Here is a 23,443-nt window from a genome sequence, read left to right as displayed (position 1 = left end):
GCATTCAATATTCTCACCAAACATGGCTACTATAAAGGGCCCTCCACACTCGTGCGCGAATCGCGGCATGAAGCCGCGAACGCGAGTGTGGAGTCTAGTTCGCTAATCAGCGAAATCGACTCCACACTCACGTTTGCGGCTTCGCGCCGCGTAGTCTGGAGCGAGCTTTAGACATAGTATAGTAGTTATAGACATGAAACCGAGCAACTAGGGGTAAGAGAAAGACATATTCATGTATTGACAGATTAATGTATGGCAGCATAATCCTTTTTCTCTTTCACTCTTATAAAAAAAAAACGGTATTTCGCCATCGCCTCCTACCTATGCTGCCATAACCCGACCATGAAAAAAAACCCGGTCGGTGATAAGGACAAAGCATGGCACTATTTTCTCTTTCCTCTTATAGGAATCGCAATAAGACTATCTTTCTCTATCAAAGACTTGGCTACTATAGTTTGTCAAAGGACTGTCTCATTTCAAACATAGACAGAGATAATCATACTATCTTTGTCATACAAGTACTAGCACCCAAAAAAAAAGAACGAGTATAGTTTTTTTGGTTCTTATTTACTGCCAATTTGGTTTGATCAACTATCGGTGATAAGGACAAAGCATGGCACTATTTTCTCTTTCCTCTTATAGGAATCGCAATAAGACTATCTTTCTCTATCAAAGACTTGGCTACTATAGTTTGTCAAAGGACTGTCTCATTTCAAACATAGACAGAGATAATCATACTATCTTTGTCATACAAGTACTAGCACCCAAAAAAAAAGGACGAGTATAGTTTTTTTGGTTCTTATTTACTGCCAATTTGGTTTGATCAACTATATATGAGCTACCTAATAGACCTAACACACTACCGCCCCGCACCGCGACCTTGGTGCGGTAGTGTTGTATGACTTTAAAAATATACTTAACTTCAGTCCAGACGGGGACAATTTTTCGCCAAATCTGATTAAGGTTCCTGTACACCATGGCCCAGCGTAGACCAGTCTAAGGGACGCAGCTATGCGGTGGAATGAGATAGGAATATCACTTGCTCCCTCTAACGCATAAATGCGTCCCTTGAAATGGCCTACAGTGGGCCATGGTGTACAGGAGCCTTTAAATTGGGCTCGCCCATAGAAGGTAGGATCATATAGAATTGGCCGACCGCGTGCGCCCGTGAGGGATATAACATACGCAATGCGAGCAATGCGACAATATGATTGGTCGAGTAAATTTGTACCATACAAATTTACGTTGGTGAATTTAAAAAAAATGTGAGACTGAAACAAGGACAAACAATTATAACGTTTTCTCTGCTACTCCTACTGAAAAATACTCAAGACTATCCCGTTCTGACAGTTCCCCCACCACTATTGCCTAATCCAGTTTTATACTATAGTTGGTCAAACCAAATTGTCAGTACATAAGAACAAAAAAAACTATACTCATCCTTTTCTTTTAGGTGCTAGTACTAGTGTAAGACAAAGATAGTATGATTCTCTCTGTCTATGTTTGAAATGAGACAGTCCTTTGACAAACTATAGATTCATGGGCTCGCTGATTAGCGAACTAGACTCCACACTCGCGTTCGTGGCTTTGCGCCGTGATTCGCGCATGAGTGTGGGGGACCTTTAAATTTAGAGCGCTCAAATAATGTGAGACGTAGCTTTAAACTTCCCTAAAAATAATGAAAATATTTTTTTTTATGCATAAAAAACCTATAGCCCCTCCACACTCGTACGCGACTCTCGGCGCGAAGCCGCGAACGCGAGTGTGGGGTCAAGGTTCGCTAATCAGCGAAATCGACTCTACACTCGCGTTCGCGGCTTCGCGCCGCGTAGTCTGGTACGGGTTCAATAATCATAAAGGGCCCTCCACACTCATGCGCGAATCACGGCGCGAAGCCGCAAGCACGAGTGTGGAGCCTAGTTCGCTAAACAGCGAACTAAAGGCGAACTAGGCTCCACACTCGCGTTCGCGGCTTCGCGCCGCGATTCGCGCATGAGTGTGGAGGGCCCTTTATAATAATTATATTTGCCATTAAAATGTCATAAGCCCGCTGCAGACTACGCGGCGCGAAGCCGCGAACGCGAGTGTGGAGTGGATTTCGCTGATTAGCCACTCGACTCCACACTCGCGTTCGCGGCTTCGCTCCGCGATTCGCGCACGAGTGTGGAGGGTCTTTATGAAATAACCAGCACAGTGCTTATTTTTTGGCGCATGGCAACATTAATGAATCGTACACAATTTTTTTTTGCGCATGGCAACATTATTGAATCGTAATCCTAAAAATCGTCGCCCCATCCCTTTAATATCACTCTATGTGTCAAATATTTATAGTCTGTGGTCTGAAGCGGAAAGTGGACGCCAATTATTGGGCTGTACATTCTTGGGTTGAGCAATCCTGGGTCGAGCATTATCGGTACGGGCCAATAATATGCGGCCAACAATCGGCGTCTATTAAATGGATTCGAATTATTGGGTCGTGTATTATTGGGTTGAGCGTTATCAGGGTGTACAAGCTCGGTCCGAGGCAATAATATGAAGCCACTGTTTGAACAGGGCAATAGTGTACAACCCCATAATACGCGTCCAAAAAAGTGGTCGCCAATTATTGGGCTGTACATTATTGGGTCGTACATTAACCGGACTCCAAAATAACACACACGGGTACTTTTTTTTAATGATTTGACAGCGTCAAATTCGGGTACCAGTAGATATATTTTTCTGAGAGCTGGCAATACCAAAATTACCATGGAAACGGCGCTATTTTCGAACTCAATCGATTGATAGGACTCTTATTTATGTTTACATTTTTAAGGAGTTTCAATTATTTAAAATGTTAAAAGGTAGTCGGAAATCCAAATTAACAGAAATAAAGCTAAATGAAGAAGAACTTCGAAAAGAAGCGAGAAATATTCTTCGTAAAAAGCAAGCCGATCAAAAAAGGGTGACACATCTATTTTTGCATGAGAGAGGCCTGACTGAAATAGTAAGTTACTATCATTTAAATTCTTAACGCATTCGTAAATGTACAGTCAAGGGCGGATTCCTGGGCCCTGAGCTGGGTCTAACAGTTTCAATGTTTTATTTGCGAAAAAATACCTAGAATTTTACCATGTGACCCCTTCTTTTACTGTTGTAACCCATACTGTTGACGCTTCCCATTTACAAAGCCTTTTCTGTATACAAGTATCAGGATTTTGACATTTTTTTTTTATTTGGAGTAGGGAGGGTAGATACTTAAATTAACGTGATTAATTATTTGTATGCAGCCCAAACCAAAAAATCCGACGCATATTGTATATGCTTACTATCACAGCAATCAGATAACGTTGATTGAGAACCTAGATCTTTTATACAACTTAACTCATTTACATCTTCAATGGAACCAATTAAACAAGATCCAAGGTCTGGAGAAACTTTACAAGTTGAAGAAGTTATATTTGAGCCATAACAGGATTAGTGTGGTTGAGAATTTAGAAAAACTGAAGTATTTGGAAGAACTTCATATAGAAAAGCAAGATACCACCAACCCGGACGGGCTGTGCTTTGATCCCAGAACTATGATAGCCATTGGGGTAGGTAAGCATGTAAATTCTTATGAGCGTTTTGTTTTATTATACATATTAAAACCAGTAGTTACTCATTAATGTAAACTAGTAATGATCTCTCTTCTACTACCCGGTCAACCAACTCCAAGTTATTTTAGGGTTCTGTACCCAAAGGGTAAAAACGGGACCCTATTACTAAGACTCCGCTGTACGTCTGTCTGTCTGTCGACAGGCTGTATCTCATTAATCGTGATAGCTAGACAGTTGAAATTGTCACAGATGATATATGTATTTCTGTTGCCGCTATAACAACAAATACTAAAAACAGAATAATGTAAATATTTAAGTGGGGCTCCCTTACAACAAACATGATTTTTTTGCTGTTTTTTTTTCCGTAATGGTACGGAACCCTTCTTGCGCGAGTCCGACTCGCACTTGGCCGGTTTTTTTTTATTCTGTAGTTATGTGTGTTTATTCATAACTAGGGAGTTCGTTTTTGTCTAATCATAATGAGCAATAGTTTCTGGTATAGTTAGCAATCTATTTTACATGTTTTTTTTAATTTCACGTATAATTTTGTTTTCTTTTCAGTCATCGCTGCGAATTTTGAATGTATCAGAGAACAAGCTCACAGATGTTGCATGGGCTAAACCACTGCGCCGAATGGAAGTGCTAATAGCTAAGAAGAATAACCTAAATGATTTTTCCGTGAGCGCTTTTGTTTTATAATATTAAGTTTTGTCCACGTAAAAGTTGGATCAAAAGAAAAAGAAGATAAACAACATTTAATGATTACTTTCAGGACGTCGCGGATAGCCTTTGCACATTGATATCACTAGTGGATGTGAATTTCTTAGGCAACCCCATGAACAAAAAACATCGATACAAGGAAACAATCATAGCAAGATGTTCACAACTGCGTAAGCATAACAATGCAGCTCAGTTACTTGTTATCTTTCTTTAGTTTGCCAATATTTTGTTCTTATTTTCAGGAGTTTTAGATACTGTGGTTTTGCACACTACATCCAAAACTTTCCTCCAAAGTTTTGATAAAGCCCTTCGACTACGTCAAATGCACGAAAAGAATAAAATCAGTATGACACAACAAGGCGCAGATGAATTCCTCGAACTAAATATGTTGCCGGGACCACGAGCTCATAGCGCCATCACTATTGCCGAGACGGAGACGAACCGAAAATCGAATGGTTAGTTTTATATTTTTATTTTCCCCTACTTTTATAATATAGACTATTATTATAGATCCCTACTTCAACTGTACCAAACTAAAAGCTATAGCAGACGGGCGTTCCGGATTGTGACATTTGTGACCGTGGTCTGGTCTGGTGGTGGTAGGTAGTCAGCATATTTCTTTCTCGCTCTCGCTTATAGCTACGTCCTTAACGGACGTATGGCGAACCACCTTCCACTCGATAGAACAGGCCTCGAATCGGAGCAAGTTCATTAGTCCGGTACGCCCGTCTGCTATGGCTTTAGAATACGACGTAATATATACTTGGTCAAACCAAATTGTCAGTCAGTAACAACCAGGAAAATTATACTCATCCCTTTCTTTTGGGTGCTAGTATAAGACAAAGATAGTATGATTCTCTATGTCTATGTTTGAAATGAGAGTAATGAGACAGTCCTTTGACAAACTATAAAATCTTTTTTAGTGACCGTGGTCGACGCTACCAACAACTTCATGCCACGCAATTTTTGGAATAGAACATTACCATCTCCCAACGAAACTATAGCTCCTCCGAGTGAAGCACAGAAAGGAAAACAAACTTTTACGGATTCCTATGAACAACCAATCAAGGGAATCTTGAAGAAACCCATGCCTATGAAATATATTTAATTATTTATATCATAATTCGATTCAAAATTGAATAAGATGTTGAATAAAATTAGTGTGGTTATTTTACCTTATTTCACGAGAATCCATAGTTCTGATAAAAAAAAATATTGCTGTCAATCTTCTGTCAATGTCAATAGTGTCAATGCAGTTTTTAGGTTGTTTACATGTTAATAAAATAAATGTATGTAAAATTCAATGTATGTTTTTGTTATTATGTTTTAAAGTCAAATTAAGGAAAGTCATGACTAGTAGTATTATTACTGATGCTTTAAACGTCCTCCATGAGGAGTCGTCAGGTAATAGTTAGATATATTTAAAAAATAAACAAGGTTGTTATAGTAGTAGGTTTTTATGTTAAGATTTTTTTATATTTTAGATCTATATTTGGGCGAGAGTCTGCCTGAAACACGGACATTAGAGCCTCTAGAATTCTTCAGGGAATATGTATCAAAGAACATACCAGTTATCATCAGAGGCGGCTGTGCTTCCTGGCCGGCTACAAATAAATGGAATGCTGATCATTTTAGGTAAGCGAATTATAAACTTTATTTTGAAGCGGATAAAACCAATGTGGTTGAATTAAAGCAAGAATTTGGGGTAATTGGGGCTCAAGCAGTTTGGGCATGATTCTGATATACTTAATTAGTGTATTAAGGTGCATTGGGTTGGGGTAAGATTGAAAGGGTTTTTTATGCGGTAATTTGAAAAGTCGCCCGTAATGCTTCGGCATACGGACGATTTTTGGTGTTACCCCTCATGAAATCCCTATCAATCTTACCCCAACGCCTGTTTTGAGAATAAATCGTTGGAGGCAACCAAAACTCACTAATTACTACCTCAAGTTAATAGCCATAATGAACCATATTAATACCAAAATAGTTGATTTTTAGTATTATTAAATATTTTTGTAGTAATTAGTGAGTTTTAGTTGTCACCTGATGAAATAGAAATTAGAAAATGACAATGCATAGGCCAATTTTAACTGACTAAAGTGTAATTTTACTCATAACTGTTTGATCTCCCAAGTTGCTAATAGGCAGTTCCACACAGAACGAGTCACCTCGCAAGTAAATTGCCTTGTGCGGCAGCTCAGTCTGTGTAGACATGCTGCGGCCGCATTGCCTTGGGAGAGGCACGTCTCCACCAACCAAGCTACTTCGAGCAAGCAATTTCCTTGCGAGGCGACACATTCTGTGTGGACCTGCCTATTAGCAACTTAATTCTTTAAATTGATATTCCAGGAAAACAATACCAGATAAAAAGGTGACAGTAGCGGTCACCCCCAATGGTCTCGCTGACGGCATCACCACCAATGATGAGGGGAAGGAATACTTTGTCATGCCATTTGAAGCGGAGATGACAATGACAGAGTTTTTAGATTGCTTAGAACAGAAAAGGTATGTGAAGAAGAAGTTAAATAAAAAGACATAATGGATGAAACATATGCACAAAAATATTGCCCTACCTTCTTTATTCGTAGGGTAACAAATTTAATTTTTGAGTGGCCTGGCACTCTATTTTGTAAGCTGCCATTAACGTCTGTTCTGGCGTGACTCACTTCACGATTTCGTCGCGCGGCTACAAGTACAAGCGGCCGCCCCCAGTTCTGAGGTCTATTATTATATTATTATTATTATTTAATAAGCAGGCAGGCAGTTATGGCAACTGATATGGCCTGTATCCAGTAATCATAAAGATATATATCATGAACGAGTATTAGATGTAGTGTTATGCTTGTCTAATTTATTTTTAAACTGGTTCACATTTTGTGCTGAAACTACGTCTTCCGGGAGTTTGTTCCAAGCCCTTACTACTCGGTTGCTCAGAAAGTGTTTGTAAGGGTTACTGTGAGACCTATGCCTTTCTAGCTTTAAGTGATGACCTCTCGTCTAGCCATAGTAATTGCCGCGCACCGCTACGGCACGGACGCCTGTTCACGCATGCGCCACCTAGCGGTCATATCTGTCGCAATAGACGCGTTTTGTTAGAGAGTGAATCTTCTGTACCTAGTACTATTATTTATTCTGTGTCTAGGCCAATTAAAGTCACTTTTAGGAGGCGCGCTCATTTTAAAACAATTTTCTGGAATAACATAAAAATGGACATGAAGATTCAAGTAATATATAACTTACTAGCGACCCGCCCCGACTTTGCACGGGTAGTTCGACAAATTTACACAAAACCTTTACAAATTATACATATACCCCTTCCTCTTGAATCACTATCTATTAAAAAAACCCGCATAAAATTCCGTTGCATAGTTTTAAACATCTAAGCATACATAGGGACAGACGGACAGACAGCGGAAAGCGACTTTGTTTTATACTATGTAGTGTATATAATTTAATAGATTACAATTTTTTTTCTGCAGGGAAAACTATATACCATACATACAGAAACAAAATTCCAATCTAACGGAAGATTTCAAAGAACTATTATCTGACATACAATCAGAAATACCCTTTGCCAGCGAGGCATTCAACAAGTCACCTGACGCTGTCAACTTTTGGATGGGAGATGATAGGGCTGTGACATCAAGTAAGAAGTGAAAATTGTATACTCCTTGACCTCCTGTTCCTCTCTTGTTCCTTTGTTTGTTGTTTAGAGACCTTACACATATATGCAATTCACTAGTGCAAAAGGGATAGGCAACAAATTAAAAATTTGACCATTTTTGAGACTTCACAGTGGCCGCTAACGGCCGCTAACGGCCGCTTGAATGGACCAAAACGTAAGGTCAGAAGGACTAGAAAATACATTAGTATATCTTGGAATTCAATACTTACAACCTGAGCTTACAACACTTTTAATGTCACTAGACATAATTCTGATTTTCGTCGCACTTTTGATATTTGACAGGCAATCTTCTACATTTTTGACTTCTGAACCTGGCTTTAAATGATATCACTAAATTTTGTATTGGTCCACAATACATAAGTTTCAATGAACGAACAATGGATGGATATAATGGATGGTATGGATGGAATGGATGGCGCCTAGCCTTTCAAAGAGCATACACCAGAGAATTTGGGCCGGGTACCGACGTGGCCGGGTGGTCTAGTGGTCAGTACGTTAGCCGCGTAAGCTGAAGACGCGGGTTCGATTCCCGCCTCAGCCACCGGTGGACTTGGTCACTTTTTCTTTGATGTATGATATCTTTTTCAGTTTATAAAGGATGGATATTCATTCACAGTGCACAAAGACCCCTACGAGAACATCTACTGCGTGATAGACGGTTTCAAAGAGTTCATCCTCATACCACCCACGGATCTGCCTCTAGTGCCCTACCACCGCTACCCTAGGGCCGAGTTCCAGTACAGTGAGGGTTGGGAGATAGTGCCAGTGAAAGATGAAGATGAAACTGGGTTACCGTGGATTTGTGTAGGTGCGTATCACCATCCTCATACCCCTCCGGGCCCCACGGGCCCCACGGGCCTCTAGTGCCCTGTCACTACCACCGCTACCCTGGGGCCGAGCTCTGATACAGTGAGGGTTGGGAAACTACCTTTATGAATGAAATTCACAAGAAAACAGTAGATTGTTAACCAAGGGATGAAATGATGCCTTTCACCCGAGTTAAACACTCTACTTTTCATTTCGAATACGAGGAAAGCAAAATGCATGTGGTTTATTTTAAACATGACAAAGTATACATTTTTATAGTATTTCTTGAGGGTACTTTCAATTAACAATTCAGGCAAAAGTATCGTTATTTATCGAATGGAAAGTCAAATATCAGAATGGAAATTGTATAAAAAATCCATTTAGACTCAAATTTCAGTTGCTTATCGTAAAAAAAATTAAAAAAAACGTACTTGGAACGTAAAATGCTCTAGTGCAGACACGTATCATTTTCTGCACATCTTTTAGAACGACAATGACCCTCTTTCAGAGCATGAGAAATGAAAAACTAATTTCCGCATTTATTTCAGATCCCAAGCAGCCCGATTACACGAAATACCCCCAATTCAAGAAGGCCCACAAATACAGGGTGAGTATAGAGAAAGGCGACTGTCTCTACCTACCAAGCCTCTGGTTCCACCACGTGACGCAGAGCCATGGGTGCATAGCAGTCAACTATTGGTACGACATGGATTTCGATATCAAGTATTGTTATTTTAAGATGCTGGAGAAGATGTGTAAGTTTTAATTTGTTATGTTTGTAAAGTTTTGTTAATAAATGTTTAAAAATAAAACAACTAAAATAAATAACTATAGTTGGTCAAACCAATTTGTCAGTCAGTACCAACCAGGAAAATTATACTCATCCCTTTCTTTTGGGTGCTAGTACTAGTGTAAGACAAAGATAGTATGATTCTCTCTGTCTATGTTTGAAATGAGACAGTCCTTTGACAAACTATATTAAGATTTTGTTTTTTCTTAAAAAGCAAAGAGGTGCGGGCTGTTTAGTTAATAAAATGTCTGTTGTAAAGTCTTATTTTTTTATTTCACCATTATGAACACCGATAGGCAAAACACAAGTGCGGGTGATATTTGAAGCTGTGTATGTTTATTCTTGGGGTCTCTTTGCCTCATCATTGCGAATTCCTGAAAAAAATAGCAAAATTATCTAAAAATCTATTGATTAATACAATTGGCAGTAGGTACGTTCGATTAAATCCGAAAGAAGTCGGTCGAGCCGAAAATGTTACAATTTAAAGAAATAAGCTCGCGGTACGGTAGAAAGGTTCTGTTTTCGTAAAACTCAGATGTATCTGTCAATGAGGAATGGCCAATCGGAGAGTTAATAAAGACCTATGAACACTTGAGGAAGTTAAAGTTACCACTGTGTCCGGGTACAGTACAGGTTGAACCGCGGCCGGTACCTCGCTATAGTCGCTATACACACGCCGTTGGTCTCGCACATACCGACGGCGTTCTGCGTGACACACCAACTGCGCACGAACCAGGGCCTCGTATGATCGTCGGTCGGCCTCACACTCATCGTTAGCAAAGAGGATATAAAAGGATAGAGCGGTACTCTCATAGTAAATTTTGAAGCCACAGTAAATTCGCTGCCATCTATCGACACACGATTAAAACTAAAAATAAAAATATCAAAAAATGTATTTATATTTTATATATGGATAAATGTTTTTTTTATTTGCAATATTTGCATTAATTATTTTTATATTATTTTGACCCATATTCGTTCACTGATATGCGTTGAAATTGTTAAATATCGAACGAAACCGTCAACGCCATCTATACGAGAGTAGGCCAAAGGTAGTGGCGCCATCTGATCGAGAATCAGATTTTCTTGATTTTCGATGCACGTTTTGCCTTAGTCTGTATCCATCTATTACGGAGTTATATCTATGTTTGTCGTTAGGTATACCGTATACCTTTAAACGAGCAATTCTTGTGTATGTATATATATATATATATATATATATATATATATATATATATATATATATATATATATATATATATATATATATATTTCGGGGATCTCGGAAACGGCTCTAACGATATCGATGAAATTTGCTATATGGGGGCTTTCGGAGGCCAAAAATCGATCTAGCTAGGTCTTATCTCTGGGAAAACGCGCATTTTTGAGTTTTTATATGTTTTCCGAGCAAAGATATATGATAAGAGATTAAGAGGTTACCACTGTGTCCGGGTATAGGTTGGACCGCGGCCGGTCTCTCGCCATACACACGCCGTTGGTCTCGCACATACCGACGGCGTTTTGCGTGACACACCAACTGCCCACGGGCCATGCGCGTATGATCGTCGGTTGGCAGGTTTCGCACAGTCTTATCGTTAGGTTCGCTGAAATTATGACATTTATCAGCCAAGCCCACAATAGTACCTATACATTACGTTACAAGTGCGAAAAGTAGGAAATTCGTAACGAGTGGCGATAAATTAAAACACGACCGAAGGAGGGATTTTATACAATCGTAATATAATAGAGATGACGAGCTTGTCAGTCGAGTACCGTGTTTAGGCAATGAAGCTTGCTGAGTTGCCTAAGTGAGGTACGAGATTGAAAAGCTTGATTATATCACTGACAATTTGTTCAGTTAAAAGGTGGAACAATTAAAAGCGTGCACCCGGTTAAATCCAGAGGTCTTGGATGTGTTTGAGAACGAGCGGTTAATGAAATAGGACACCCTAAGTAGCCAACTGGGGTAAAGGACAATTAGTTGAACACTTCACACCAAAAATCAAAGCGTTAAATTAACATTGCGGCATGAAGCGGTTGGTAAACCGATCCTGACTCCGTAAATATGGCAACGCTGCGCCTTACGTAGGCGAACAGTCGCGAACGCTGCACTTCTATAGGTATCAAAGGATTGATTCGCTTCGCGCCGCGCCGCGCCGCTTCGCGTTCGCGTGTTTTTCGCCTACGTAGTACGCTGCGTAACCCCGCGGAAGCCGAAACGAAAGCGGGCTCATCGTGCTGATCTTGCAGTGCTGCGTTGCTCTTGGTATCTAAATTTTTTGAGTCCGCCAGCCTATCACTGGTTTGATAACAAACTTACGGCCCGAATAGTCGTTAGGAAGCCACTTTAGAGGACTGATCTTGCGGGCTCGAGCTGCGGCCTCGGCCGTGACGCAGCGCTGCATAGCGCCCGGTAGCTCGCAGCACACCCCACACATGCCGACTTTATGAAGTCGGCCTCCCTATGCAATAATATCCGTTAACAACCACATCATGAAGATTCAATCGCAGTATTATCGTTTACGATCGCTAATCTTTTTATTTTTCTGATAATGCTAATAAACAAAAAGTTTGGATTTGACACTGGTAACATTTTAAAACATTGGATCATCAGACTAAAAAACGGCTTCTTTATGGCTGTAAGACCCACTGTTAGGGGTTTCTCTTAGGGCCATTCACACTAGCGTCTCCCAAGCGTCGGCGTCTAGTCAACTCTATGGTTGATGCTCGACGCAACGTTGGGGCAACTGCGCAGCGACGCCATTTCACATATATGATAGCGCTGACTAGAAGCCGATGCTCACAAGATGATAGGGCGGGGTTTCTCTAAAGAGTTTAAGAGTATACCATTGCCTGAGGCGTGCATTGGCACTCGCGCAGTCCCTGCGCCGCGCACTCCGCGGCGTGGCAGCTGCCGTCGCTGAGACAGCGCCCGTCCAGTCCACAAAGACAGGATTGATCCGTACAGGAACACTCTTGGCCTAATCTCGAACAATCCTGTTGACCGCGAATATCTTTCAGATTTATGTACCTAGGTGTTGGCATTGGGACAGCGCCCATTCAGCCCATAACGGCAAGGTGAGATGGATCTGTACAGAACGACTCTTGGCCTAATCTGGAACAATCCGGTGTACAATGAAAAATTTTCAGTTTTATAGAGTTATTGGCAGCACGAGACGGATCTGTAAGAAGACTCTTGCTGGCCTAATATCCAATTCTTTTGACCACGAGAATCTATGAGTAATTGACTGAGCGATCGAGCTTGAGAGAAAATGCTTTCGAATGTCGGCTGGCTGTTTTTATCTATACAAGTCTCATTTCTCAATAGCGATATCATTATCAAAATATCGGAGCCATAGGATTACGCGAGGTCGACATCTTATAGAGCCACTAGCCTACATTTGAGACCCTACTCGTAATGTGAGATTTCGCTGATTATATTCTACAAAAGATTAGGACTTACAATGCCGAATTCTGTAAGATTAGCGTGCTGACACTTGCCCGTGCAGCACGGACCTTGCGAAGGATGGCAGGCCGCCGTAGGTGCCACGGCGCAACCGCCTTTGTGCAGTGTGCTACAAATAGAAACCAATAAAATAAATACAACAGGTAGGTAGGTAATAGGACCCTAAGGGTCGGTTGCACCAACTGTTTGTCATCGTTAAAGAGTTCGCTAAATTGTGTTGTATGGAAAGTTTCATATTCGCGACGGGTGTCGTTGATCAGTCTGTCAAGTGCGGATGATGCAACAGGCATTTAGTTTTGTATTTTAGAAACTCCAAAGTAACATTCATTAGTCCTGTTTTAGGGCGCTTCATCTATGCAGTGGAATTTAAAACTATCTGTTAATTTGACACTACATTATTATTATTATTTAAGCTTTGTTTCTCGCACATCTATTATAAAATTGACTTTTTTTTTGTTATGTTTTTATGATGTGTGATCCCTTGAGGGTAAAAGCCTCCTCCATCTTTTTCCATTTCTCTTTGTCTGTAGCATTGTTCTCCCAAGTATTTCCTGCAATTGCTATGATGTCATCGACCCATCTTTTTCTTTGTTTTCCTGAGTTACGTTTGCCCAGTGGGCCTTTCCATTTGGTTGTTTGTATGGTCCATCTCTTGTCCTTGTATCTAGCCAAATGTCCAGCCCATCTCCATTTTTGTCTTAAACTAAACTGTAGTGCGTCTGTCAGTTTTGTTCTCATCCGGATATCTATGTTTTTTACTTTGTTTATTCTTCTTAGTTTCAATAGGCTTCTTTCCATTGCATGTTGGCATGATAAAATTTTTTCTTTAACTTTCTCGGTGAAGACCCATGTCTGGCATCCGTAGGTTAAACTGGGGAGAATGCAGGAATCCATAACTATTTTCTTTATTTTTAAACTATAGTTTCCTTTTAGGATTTCTTTATGTGACCAGTATTTTCTCCAAGCTATGTTTATCCTTCTTTCCACCTCGTTTATGTTGCTATTGGGGTCAAAGGAAATCATTTTACCTAGGTATACATAGTTATCCACGTATTCTATTTGTTTTCCTTCTACAGTTATACTTTTTTTGTGACTGTTCGTCATAACTTTGGTTTTAGACGCGTTCATGTGTAGGCCCACTTTTTGGCTCTCTGAATTTAGCCTCTTTAACATTGTCTCCAGACCTTTGGCAGTGTCACTGAATAAAACTATATCATCCGCAAACCTCAAATGTGTTAGTTTTTTATTTGATATCCATATGCCTTCCTTTTCCCATTGAAGTTTTTGAAAGATTTCTTCCAACACCGCTATAAAAAGTTTTGGAGAGAGGGGGTCTCCTTGTCTCACACCTTTTCCGACTTTGAATTTCTCTCCTAGCCTTTCCAGTCTCACCCTGCTGACGCTGTTGGAGTAGATGTTCTTTATGATGTTGATGTATTTTTCATTAATTTTGTTCTTATTTAATGTGTTCCATATTGATGCGTGTATTAAGCTGTCAAATGCTTTTGAGTAGTCCACAAATGCCACATACAGTGGTCTTCGGAATTCTTTGAATTTTTCTACAACTTGTTCGATGGCATGTATGTGGTCGATTGTTGAGTATTGTGGCCGGAAGCCGGCTTGTTCGATCGGCTGGTTTTTGTCAATTTCTGGTGCTATTCTGCTTAGTAATATTGATGAGAAGAGCTTGTAGATTGAGGAAAGTAGGCTGATTGGCCTGTAATTGCTGATGTCCAGCGGGTCTCCTTTTTTGTAAAGCAATATGATGTTGGATTGGCACCATTGTGTCGGAACGAATTCCTCTACCAATACTCTGTTGAAAATGTTGACAAGGTGTTCGGCTAATATAGGCGCACCGATTTTTAAGGCATCATTTGTGATTTGGTCCGGGCCTGGGCACTTTTCAGGTTTTAATCTTTTGATATGCACCATTACTTCCTTTGAGTCTATTGGGTTTACTGTTGATGTTCGTGCCATTACTTGTAGAGCAGGGTTATTTTGTTCATATTGTATTGTATCTGTAGGCTGTTTATATAGGTCGGAGTAGAAAGCTGTTGCATGTTTTATTATATAATTTCTATCTCTTGATTCACCTTTTTTATCATTTAAACCCTGTATCCAGTTCTTATGTGTTGAGAGGTCTTTATATGCTCTCTTGGTGCTACGGAATTTTGTCATATTTTTTTCGACTACTGTTTTTCTGTAGACCTCGTAATCGTCTCTGAGTGCTCTACTTGTTTTTTTGAATAGTTCTCCAAGTTCATTCTTCATTTCTCTTGACTTATTTTTTGTAGCACACGTACACTTGACACTACATACCACAGTTTAATTTGCGTAACGGGGAACGTGGATCTGTTCAGGTGGATTTTTTGCTCCATGTAGCTTGGGGACCAGCGTTTGATCCGATATTGTTCCTTTACTTTACAGTTGTCATCAGTCTTTACAGACTAGGACTAGTTCATGTTTTTTTTATGCGATAGCTAATGAATTAACAGACGGGCCGCTTGGGAAGCGGTCATCGTCGCACATGGACATAAACAACATCAAAAGAAGCCACTTATGCGCTGCCGACCCTTGAGAACCCTGAATCATCTCGAACTCGCTTCATGAAAAGCCCTATTTCGCAATTCCACATTTTGCATGTTCTGGCATGAAACAAGCGACTGGGAAGTTTCATGTCCATCTTTTATGCTACATTATACGATATAGTTCTGTAGGTACTCATACCCCTCTTCAAAATGCTCCGCGCCTCCGGTACGAGGGGTGCAGCACGGGTCACTAAACACGCAGCGCACAGGCAGCCCGCAATCGCACGCTTCACCCTCTTCTACTATACCTGGAAATTACCAATTGATACATAGAAACGAGTGCTGAGAAGACTTCGCTGACAGATCCCGTTCATCGTGGAAGTTTGAGTTTGAGCGCTCTGACTGAATACCTTGCCGCAGTAATCGTGCCTTTCCTTGTCCACTTAGCACAAGGAGAGGCGCACAGCATCGATTCGACAAATTATACAAGGGCCTAAAGTGACTGTCTGCAAAGGACAGAAGCTGGTTTTAGTGTCGCGCTGATTGTTAGCACTGACAGGCCAATATGTATGATGTCCAGCCAGGATGTTTTAGAATAACAGCCACAGATGAGCGTTGACGAATGACAACGCTGACGTACGCGACGTGTGTCGTCGCCCTGTCGCTCTGCCTTCAACGAGCGTTTTAGTATCAAGCTTAGAGCTACTCGCACTGACGGTCAGCGTGACATTAAAACCAGCATGGAGTCCACGAGAACTGACCATTCCCGCAGTAAGGTCGCCACTCCTCGTACAAACAGTGGCTGACAGCATCTAGCGTGGCAGAGATAAGTCGTTTGCTGCACAATGAAAACTCAAAGTGCGTTAAACTGTCTGCAGCAGTGGACTGAGCTCCCATGAGGTAACCCCGGCATTGCTTGTTCGGGAAGTTGTCGTCGTGGTGGGCGCCGAAACTGTGACCTGGGGAAAAAAGATACTTGATTGATGTGGCATGAAAAAGTATGCACACTGAAAGAGTGGGACGCCAAATAGGTGGTGCGGCGCAGTTTGCTTTGCCACTGAGGCCGCCGTACACTATAAGCCATAATAAGATAGAGCGGTACTGTCATAGTAAATTTTGTAACCACTGTAAATTCACTGCCATCTATCGACATACTTCTATAAGTTTAGTGGGCTCCGGACTAATGTAATCTAAGAATACTAACCCTAAGGGGCAATTTATAGGGACTGCTGAAGGTTGGTATGAAGGGTAGGGTGGTATAGTTTATATGACAGCTCTGTAATCCAAGAATCTAAGACGAGGTCATGCGTGCGATCAACCGGACTTTTTTATCAATCATTATGTCTCGTATATAATCACACAATAAATGCATCGGTGCAAAAGGGACCGACTGAAAAACTTAAATATATACCTAACGCCTTAGAGTTGTAAAGTGTAAGATTAAATCCATGTCCAGTCCATGGGCGACGATGACTGCTTCCCATCAGGCGGCTCGTCTACTCGTTTGCTGAACATCACATAAAAAAAAAAAAAAAAAAAAATAGGCCTAAAAATGAGAGTTGATATAGGTGACGATTAGTGCAATATAAATAATTGAATTGAAACATTAGCGTAACATAATTTACGTGACTGTAAACAGCGCCCTGCTACCGCTATTTATCCCCAGGTAACATTTATACGTCATTATGACGTATAAATGACGTCATCATGACGTTGCTGACGTCAATTTGCTACCTGGGTCATTGGGCTTGACCGAATTTAGAACAGAAAGTCCCCCGAAATATCAATAACTTCTAGCTCAGGTGGAATTTCCCAATTTAATCGTGATGTCTAGCGTGTTGAAGGAGTGCCCGAACACGCTGGTCAGACAGCTAGGTACCTTACAGACTTTCTTACCGATCTCATGAGCGCGAGAGAGCGCGTCTATACGCTCGTCGACGCTTCATGTAGCGTGCGCGATGGCTATATCGTGTTGAAGGAGCGCCCGAATCCAACGGCTGCCTTAGCGACAATAGCGACTTAGTGTACGGCCTGGTGGTCGCTCGAAGCGGAGCGATCGGCGGGGCGTGCAGCGTGGCGTCGAGCTCACAAGTGATTTGAGCAGCGTGCACTAAGGCCGCTCCTATACGTTTGCATTTGTTTAACATACACGCCGCACGCCCCGCTGCACGCTCAACTCAAGCGTCTACTTAGGCTTTACACTTACCAATCTCATGAGCGAGCGTGAGCGCGGCGATGCGCTCGGGCACGCGCTCGTCGCCGCTCCCTGTAGCGTGCGCGATGGCTAGCGTGTTGAATGAACGCCCGAACTTCCGCCGGTCGCAGAGCCCGCCCGCTGAGCCGCCCACTCCGCCACCTAGCGACGTGAAGCTGATAACAAGTCAAAGGTGTTTCTGAATAGGTGTAAAAGAAAAGCTTAAAGTCACAGTCAGTGTCCATTTAAAAGCATATATGGCGCACATATAGCACATGCACGAGGGTTCAATGCGCTCTTACTGTAAGGCTGCGTTGGAATTTAGATATAGTCCCTACCCCTGTGACTGCTCCTGTTGGGTTCTGGTGACGCCGTTATGGTCCCTGAAGAAGTGAAACTGGTGAATGGGATGAGAACCCACAGATTATTTACAAGATCATAACTAACTTTTCTGGAACCTAGCAACTCTGTAGTCCGCAGCAACGGCCGCCGATCTTGTCTAGCTGATGCAACCCAACTGTAAAAATACCTTACCTCAGTCAGTCCTCAAGTCAGTGTCGAAATACCTTGCTCCGGCCATCCACCACGAGCTTCTGAACGTCATCAAACACACACAATTGTTTCCTCTAATACTAGGACCACGTCCTTCACTGAGAAACCTGCGGGATTTCAATATGTTACTTACCTCAGCCCAAGCGTCCTGTTCTGAAACGAATGCCCCGAGAACGCGATCCCGAGACAGACCTCGTTTAATCGGCGTAGGCGCGAGAATCGCTTGAGATAGTCCCGGCCTTCTACCGAGTGCTTCTCATTGTCGCCGAACACTCGCGCGTTCGTCTCTTCTGACGCCAGCACTAGGATGTACTTCACTGAGAAACCTGCGATGTGTCAGGGTTTAGGCTGCCTTTCAACTGAGGCGGAGCGGAGGTGAGCGAAGATGAGAGATGTGCGGGAATTAACTCATTAGCATTGGCGGTAATCTAGCGGAGCTGAGAAAATATGTGGATAACAACCATTGCTGTTGGTTAATTCCTGAACGTCTCCTCTCATCTCCGCTTATTTCCGTCTCAGTGGAAAGGCTGCCTTATTACAGTTTTTTTTTACTTAGCTTCACTCCGTTGTGTGATTGGAAATTTTGAACTTAAATTGAACCATTTTCTGGTCTGATTCAGTTGAAATTTGGAGTAAATACTTCTGAGATTCCGAGGACAATGCAACAATTATGCTAACATGGAGCTGATCTGATGATGCAGTCAGAAAGTATCCAAAGGAACTCTTCGATGGAAAAACGCAAACAAAAGGTCAAAAATAAAAGATTGTGTCACAAAAAATTGTTTTTGGCATTATATTGTTTTAAATTGACAAACTGCTCTAATCAACAATGACCCCTTTTATATTGGCCAATTTGGACCTAGGTCACCTAGGTGATAGGCAAAAGAGGGGAAACGATTTTTTCTAGCAATTAAAACTCACCGATGTTATCTGGCATTCCGTCTTCGTCGAAGTCCGCGTTCCTGATGATGATGTCTGCCTGGGCCACCGCATGCACCTATAGCATGCAAAAATACAATAAAAAATAATTATAGTCAATTTACTTATGTAGAGAGCCGATCTCAGCGGAGCGGACGTCGCGCTGCTGGATAGTCATGTCAATAGAAGAATCCAGGCTGTGTCCCGATCGATAAAATTATTGCTCAGTAAACACCATGCAGGCTCCTTTGAGAAGCAATTAGGAAAAAAATTTACTTAAAACAAAGACGATCGATGATTATATTAAAGCATTCTAGCACTTACCATGCGGCTCACGGCATGGTTCAGGCTGCCGTGTGCGTCCTTATCGAAAAACTCCTTGTCGGCCAACAACAGCAAGTCGCAGATTCGCGCCCGCGCCGTGCCTGGCGGGGGGTCCTCTGTCTCTAGCATCGATTTCGCGTCGAAGCGGCCAACCTTCTACAAAGTATTAAGTAAGTTAACATTGCTGGTTTCTCTCGGGACATGGAAGTCACGCATTTTAACCATGACCGTTGTTCCAACACGTAGCCATTATATTTCATGTCGCGAGAAGACTTGCAAAAATCGACCACTCACCGCGATCATGGCTCGATAACATGAATATAGGTATTTAAATAGATCAAGATTATCACTTTATCATTTGGCTTCTTGAGAGTCTAGAAAAAAAACGCATACCTGCAAATCTGCGTTAAAAGAACGGAACGATTAATTTTCAGTATCAACCATTGTTTTTTTTACAAGCTTTCATTTAATTTCACCTGTCCCTTTGTTTGCCTGTGTGTCGGTCTGTAATCAAATCATGCAAGTTAAATTTGCCACACTTCCCGGTATCAGATAAAGCTAAAAATTTGTAAACATATGTCAGGTGACAATGCAATATTATTGTACCATCGAGCTGATCTGATGCTGGAGACAGGACGTGGCTATAGGAACTCCATTATTAAACAACACAACCTAATTGTGTTTGGGGTTTTAAGTATTAGTTGCTTGGGCAAAGAAAAGTACAGTCAGCGATAAAAACTTGTACCTACCAAAACTAAAATTTGTGCCAAAAACTTATGTTTTAATTTCTTTCTTTCTGTTCCTTATTTCGTGGGTGACTGTTTGCTAGTACTGTGAGCCCGTGCATTGCATTGTGCAGTGCATTTGCCCGATCAGGGCAGACAGTTAAACAGTGGAACTTATTTACGAATTAGCTACTATTTCTGTGGCCCTAGTAGGAAATGTCAGTCACCTGTTCACCTGTACAAATTCGCGGCGCGGGCGTGCCTGGTTGACGAAACTGCCGTCTTCGAACGGCCCGAAAATCTTGCGAGGATCGTCCTGGTTGTATGGGTCTGCGTAGAGGGTGCGGTTACCTGAAAAGTATGGTGACCTAAAACCTTTGGTCTCCGGCTGACGTCACCTTTTAAGGGAAGGCAGCAACATTTCTATAAAGCGTGACGCTTTACGGCGTGAACCGGATATCGCTTATGGTGAATCAGAATCAGAACGTTTATTGGTAAAAGCAATATTATTTTACATGTCAGGAATTGGGTAAGTACATAATAATATTTACAAAATATGTTACAACAATACGAACGAACGAACTGGTCACAAATAAGGTAAAATTTTTCGTCTGACTTCGATGTCCGGATGGAATTTCCATTTGTTTTAACTGATATAGTAAGTTAAATTGAGGGACTAGGTCACACGTTAATACAATCGGGAAAGTGCTAAAATGAATGAGCAAAACAAACATACCCAGATGTAAGACCCCGTAAAAATATCCATCCTGTCCAATATATCCCTCAGCGGAGCCCGCAGACGGCGCCACCAATGGGAATCCTGAAGCTAGTGCTACGTCACCAGGTGCGAACGCCTTGATCACTCCTTCGTCTAGGTCTGGGTCTAGGTAGATACGCGACACTTTGGTGAGCTCGCATGACACTGTAAATGGTTTTTATGCAAAGACACGAAGGTAACATGCGTAAAGCTTTCAATTTAAGGCCCATTTAGACAGCGCGAGAACTTACATGCAATATTTGATACATTGCTAACTCAAGAGAACAATTCGGTCGTTCGTCCAAATACCGCAAACCGTAATGTGAAAAAAATAGCATCCATAGCATCCGTCTAAATGGGACCTTAAGGTAAAAAGTCATGGCAATGGTAGTCTAGCAAGCATATCATAGTTGCAGGAATCATACAAGAGTAGAAGTAAGTATCACATGCACGTAGCCTATTTCATGAACATGTGACACTTATAGAGCTAATTGACATTGCGCCACTCAAGACTATTTCGCCTACGAAGTACGAACTAGGAAAATAGTTGATTCTAACGAGTCTTAGCAGGGATTGTTTTAAGGCCCCCCGTATTCCGTATTCATAGGTATTTAACAACTTGTTACGCAGCGTCTTAACAACTCGCGAACGCGAAGCGGCGCGGCGCGGCTCGGCGTTCGCGTTCGCAACGAAATCGCCCACGTAGGACACTTCTACAGGTATCAAAGGATTGATTCACCCCGCGCGCCGCATCGCGTTCGCGTAGTGTTGTTTGCCTACGTAGTACGCTGCGTTACGGGTTTAAACTTTTGTCACGACTTTGGTGATCATCTTGATAATTGGCGCACATCTCACACACAACTTTCACTTCTTTTCGCGTATACACCAATCAGCCGGAGTGCTCTTCAAGGTCTAGATCTAAACCGTAACAAATTATTCAATCTGAATCAGGCTCAAGGTCTTCGTCGTCACTTTTTCTCGCGACTGTATATTCTTTTGCCATATTCGTGAAAGGCTTGTTAACATTGCAACTCAGGTGCGTTTTCGTAGCAAGATGTGCAGCGTGCATGCATTGTGCAAATGTCGAAGCGGCACATTCGCCAGATCTGATGCCACATCATCAGAACTGATCAACTGAAACTTGAAAGCATACCTATTGGCACCATTTTCAGACATAGCAAGTGTTGCTCGGCACCGAATTTAGCCACGACCACGGAGTACTCCAGCAAATTGCACCAATTACTGTAACTACTGAGGTCTATCTCCTCTCCCATGACGCTTATGATAACGAGCAAGAGCATTAGCGATACGCACATGGCGAAATTTTGAATTTTTGGATTGTTTACACTCTTTGAGACATCTCTGAGGTTTCATTGACAGTTGGTAGATTGACAGAAGAATTGTCTTTTTAAATTGTTTGCGATCAAAATGTCATGATTTAAAAGGTAGAGTATTTAAGTAGTTGAAAAAGTGGCCCTGTGAGCCAAATGTGAGCTCTTGGCTCCCCCATTTTGAAAAAAAATCCAAAAATGAATCAACAAAACCTGCTCTCCAAAGGAGATCATCGATTTTGAGCCTGGAGGAAAAACCATCACGTATATGGATAGAATATTAGGTCCAGTATTTATATACGCATTTTATTACGGAAAAAGATGTAATATTTATTTATTTTATTTTATTTTATTTTATTGGGAAACAACAGCTTACAATAATACGACAGGATATAGATAAAATAATATAATAGAGGATATTGGGTGTAAATGAAACAGGAATTAGAAATACATAAGTAATAAAAAGACATTATAATATTCATTTCCGTAAATCAATATATTTATTAACAAAAGCTTTGCCGTCATCAGCATCTTTATTAGCATAAGCAGAAATGGGAACAATCTGTAAATATACTTTCAATCGAAAAAATAATTTTCAAAATCGGTTGAGAAATGACGGAATTCTGAGGTACCTAAGAAATGTTAAATGAAAAATAAAACAATACAACCTTGAAATTTCTTGAAACCTCCGCCTTTCTAAATTTTGAAGTCAGTTAAAAATAAAATCAACATAATTTATCAAAATATATTCCGTAAATCACAAAAACTGCTACATATTTTACATACACAGTTCTGTAATCTGTTTCTCAATATTATTATCAACAAATCGTTGAGATGTGGGAATTGGATGATTGACAAATTTTAGGGTTCCGTACCTCAAAAGGAAAAAACGGAACCCTTATAGGATCACTCGTGCGTCTGTCTGTCTGTCTGTCCGTCTGTCACAGCCTATTTTCTCCTAAACTACTGGACCAATTAAGTTGAAATTTGGTACACATATGTAAGTTTGTGACCCAAAAATAGACATGTAACGTAAACATATTAATTTTAAACACGGGGCCACTTTTGGGG

At 41.2% G+C, this 23,443-nt stretch overlaps 2 protein-coding genes and 1 pseudogene across 2 annotated transcripts in view; 2 read left to right on the top strand and 1 right to left on the bottom strand.

Moving 5' to 3' along the window:
* Positions 1 to 2,767: 2,767 nt before the first annotated feature.
* On the top strand, positions 2,768 to 9,800 carry LOC134751046 (uncharacterized). Its single transcript, XM_063686382.1, has 10 exons — positions 2,768 to 2,983; positions 3,267 to 3,572; positions 4,137 to 4,253; positions 4,348 to 4,465; positions 4,538 to 4,750; positions 5,219 to 5,308; positions 6,659 to 6,800; positions 7,775 to 7,941; positions 8,597 to 8,788; positions 9,336 to 9,800. The coding sequence occupies exons 1-10, from the start codon at positions 2,831 to 2,833 to the stop codon at positions 9,551 to 9,553; spliced, it is 1,716 nt and encodes a 571-aa protein (XP_063542452.1). The 5' UTR covers positions 2,768 to 2,830; the 3' UTR covers positions 9,554 to 9,800.
* Positions 9,680 to 23,443, top strand: part of LOC134751013 (uncharacterized) — a 182,143-nt gene continuing 168,379 nt past the window's right edge. The window contains exon 1 of the mRNA XM_063686333.1: positions 9,680 to 9,684. The gene's annotated coding sequence lies outside the window, so the exon portion shown is untranslated. The remainder of the gene's footprint in view (positions 9,685 to 23,443) is intronic.
* On the bottom strand, positions 9,839 to 22,315 carry LOC134751254 (disintegrin and metalloproteinase domain-containing protein 10-like; annotated as a pseudogene).

The sequence above is a fragment of the Cydia strobilella genome, chromosome 21 (genome assembly GCF_947568885.1).
Source record: "Cydia strobilella chromosome 21, ilCydStro3.1, whole genome shotgun sequence".
Lineage (NCBI taxonomy): Eukaryota > Metazoa > Arthropoda > Insecta > Lepidoptera > Tortricidae > Cydia > Cydia strobilella.
The sequence above is the reverse complement of the archived record's forward strand: the minus strand, read 5'-3'. Positions and strand labels throughout refer to the sequence as shown.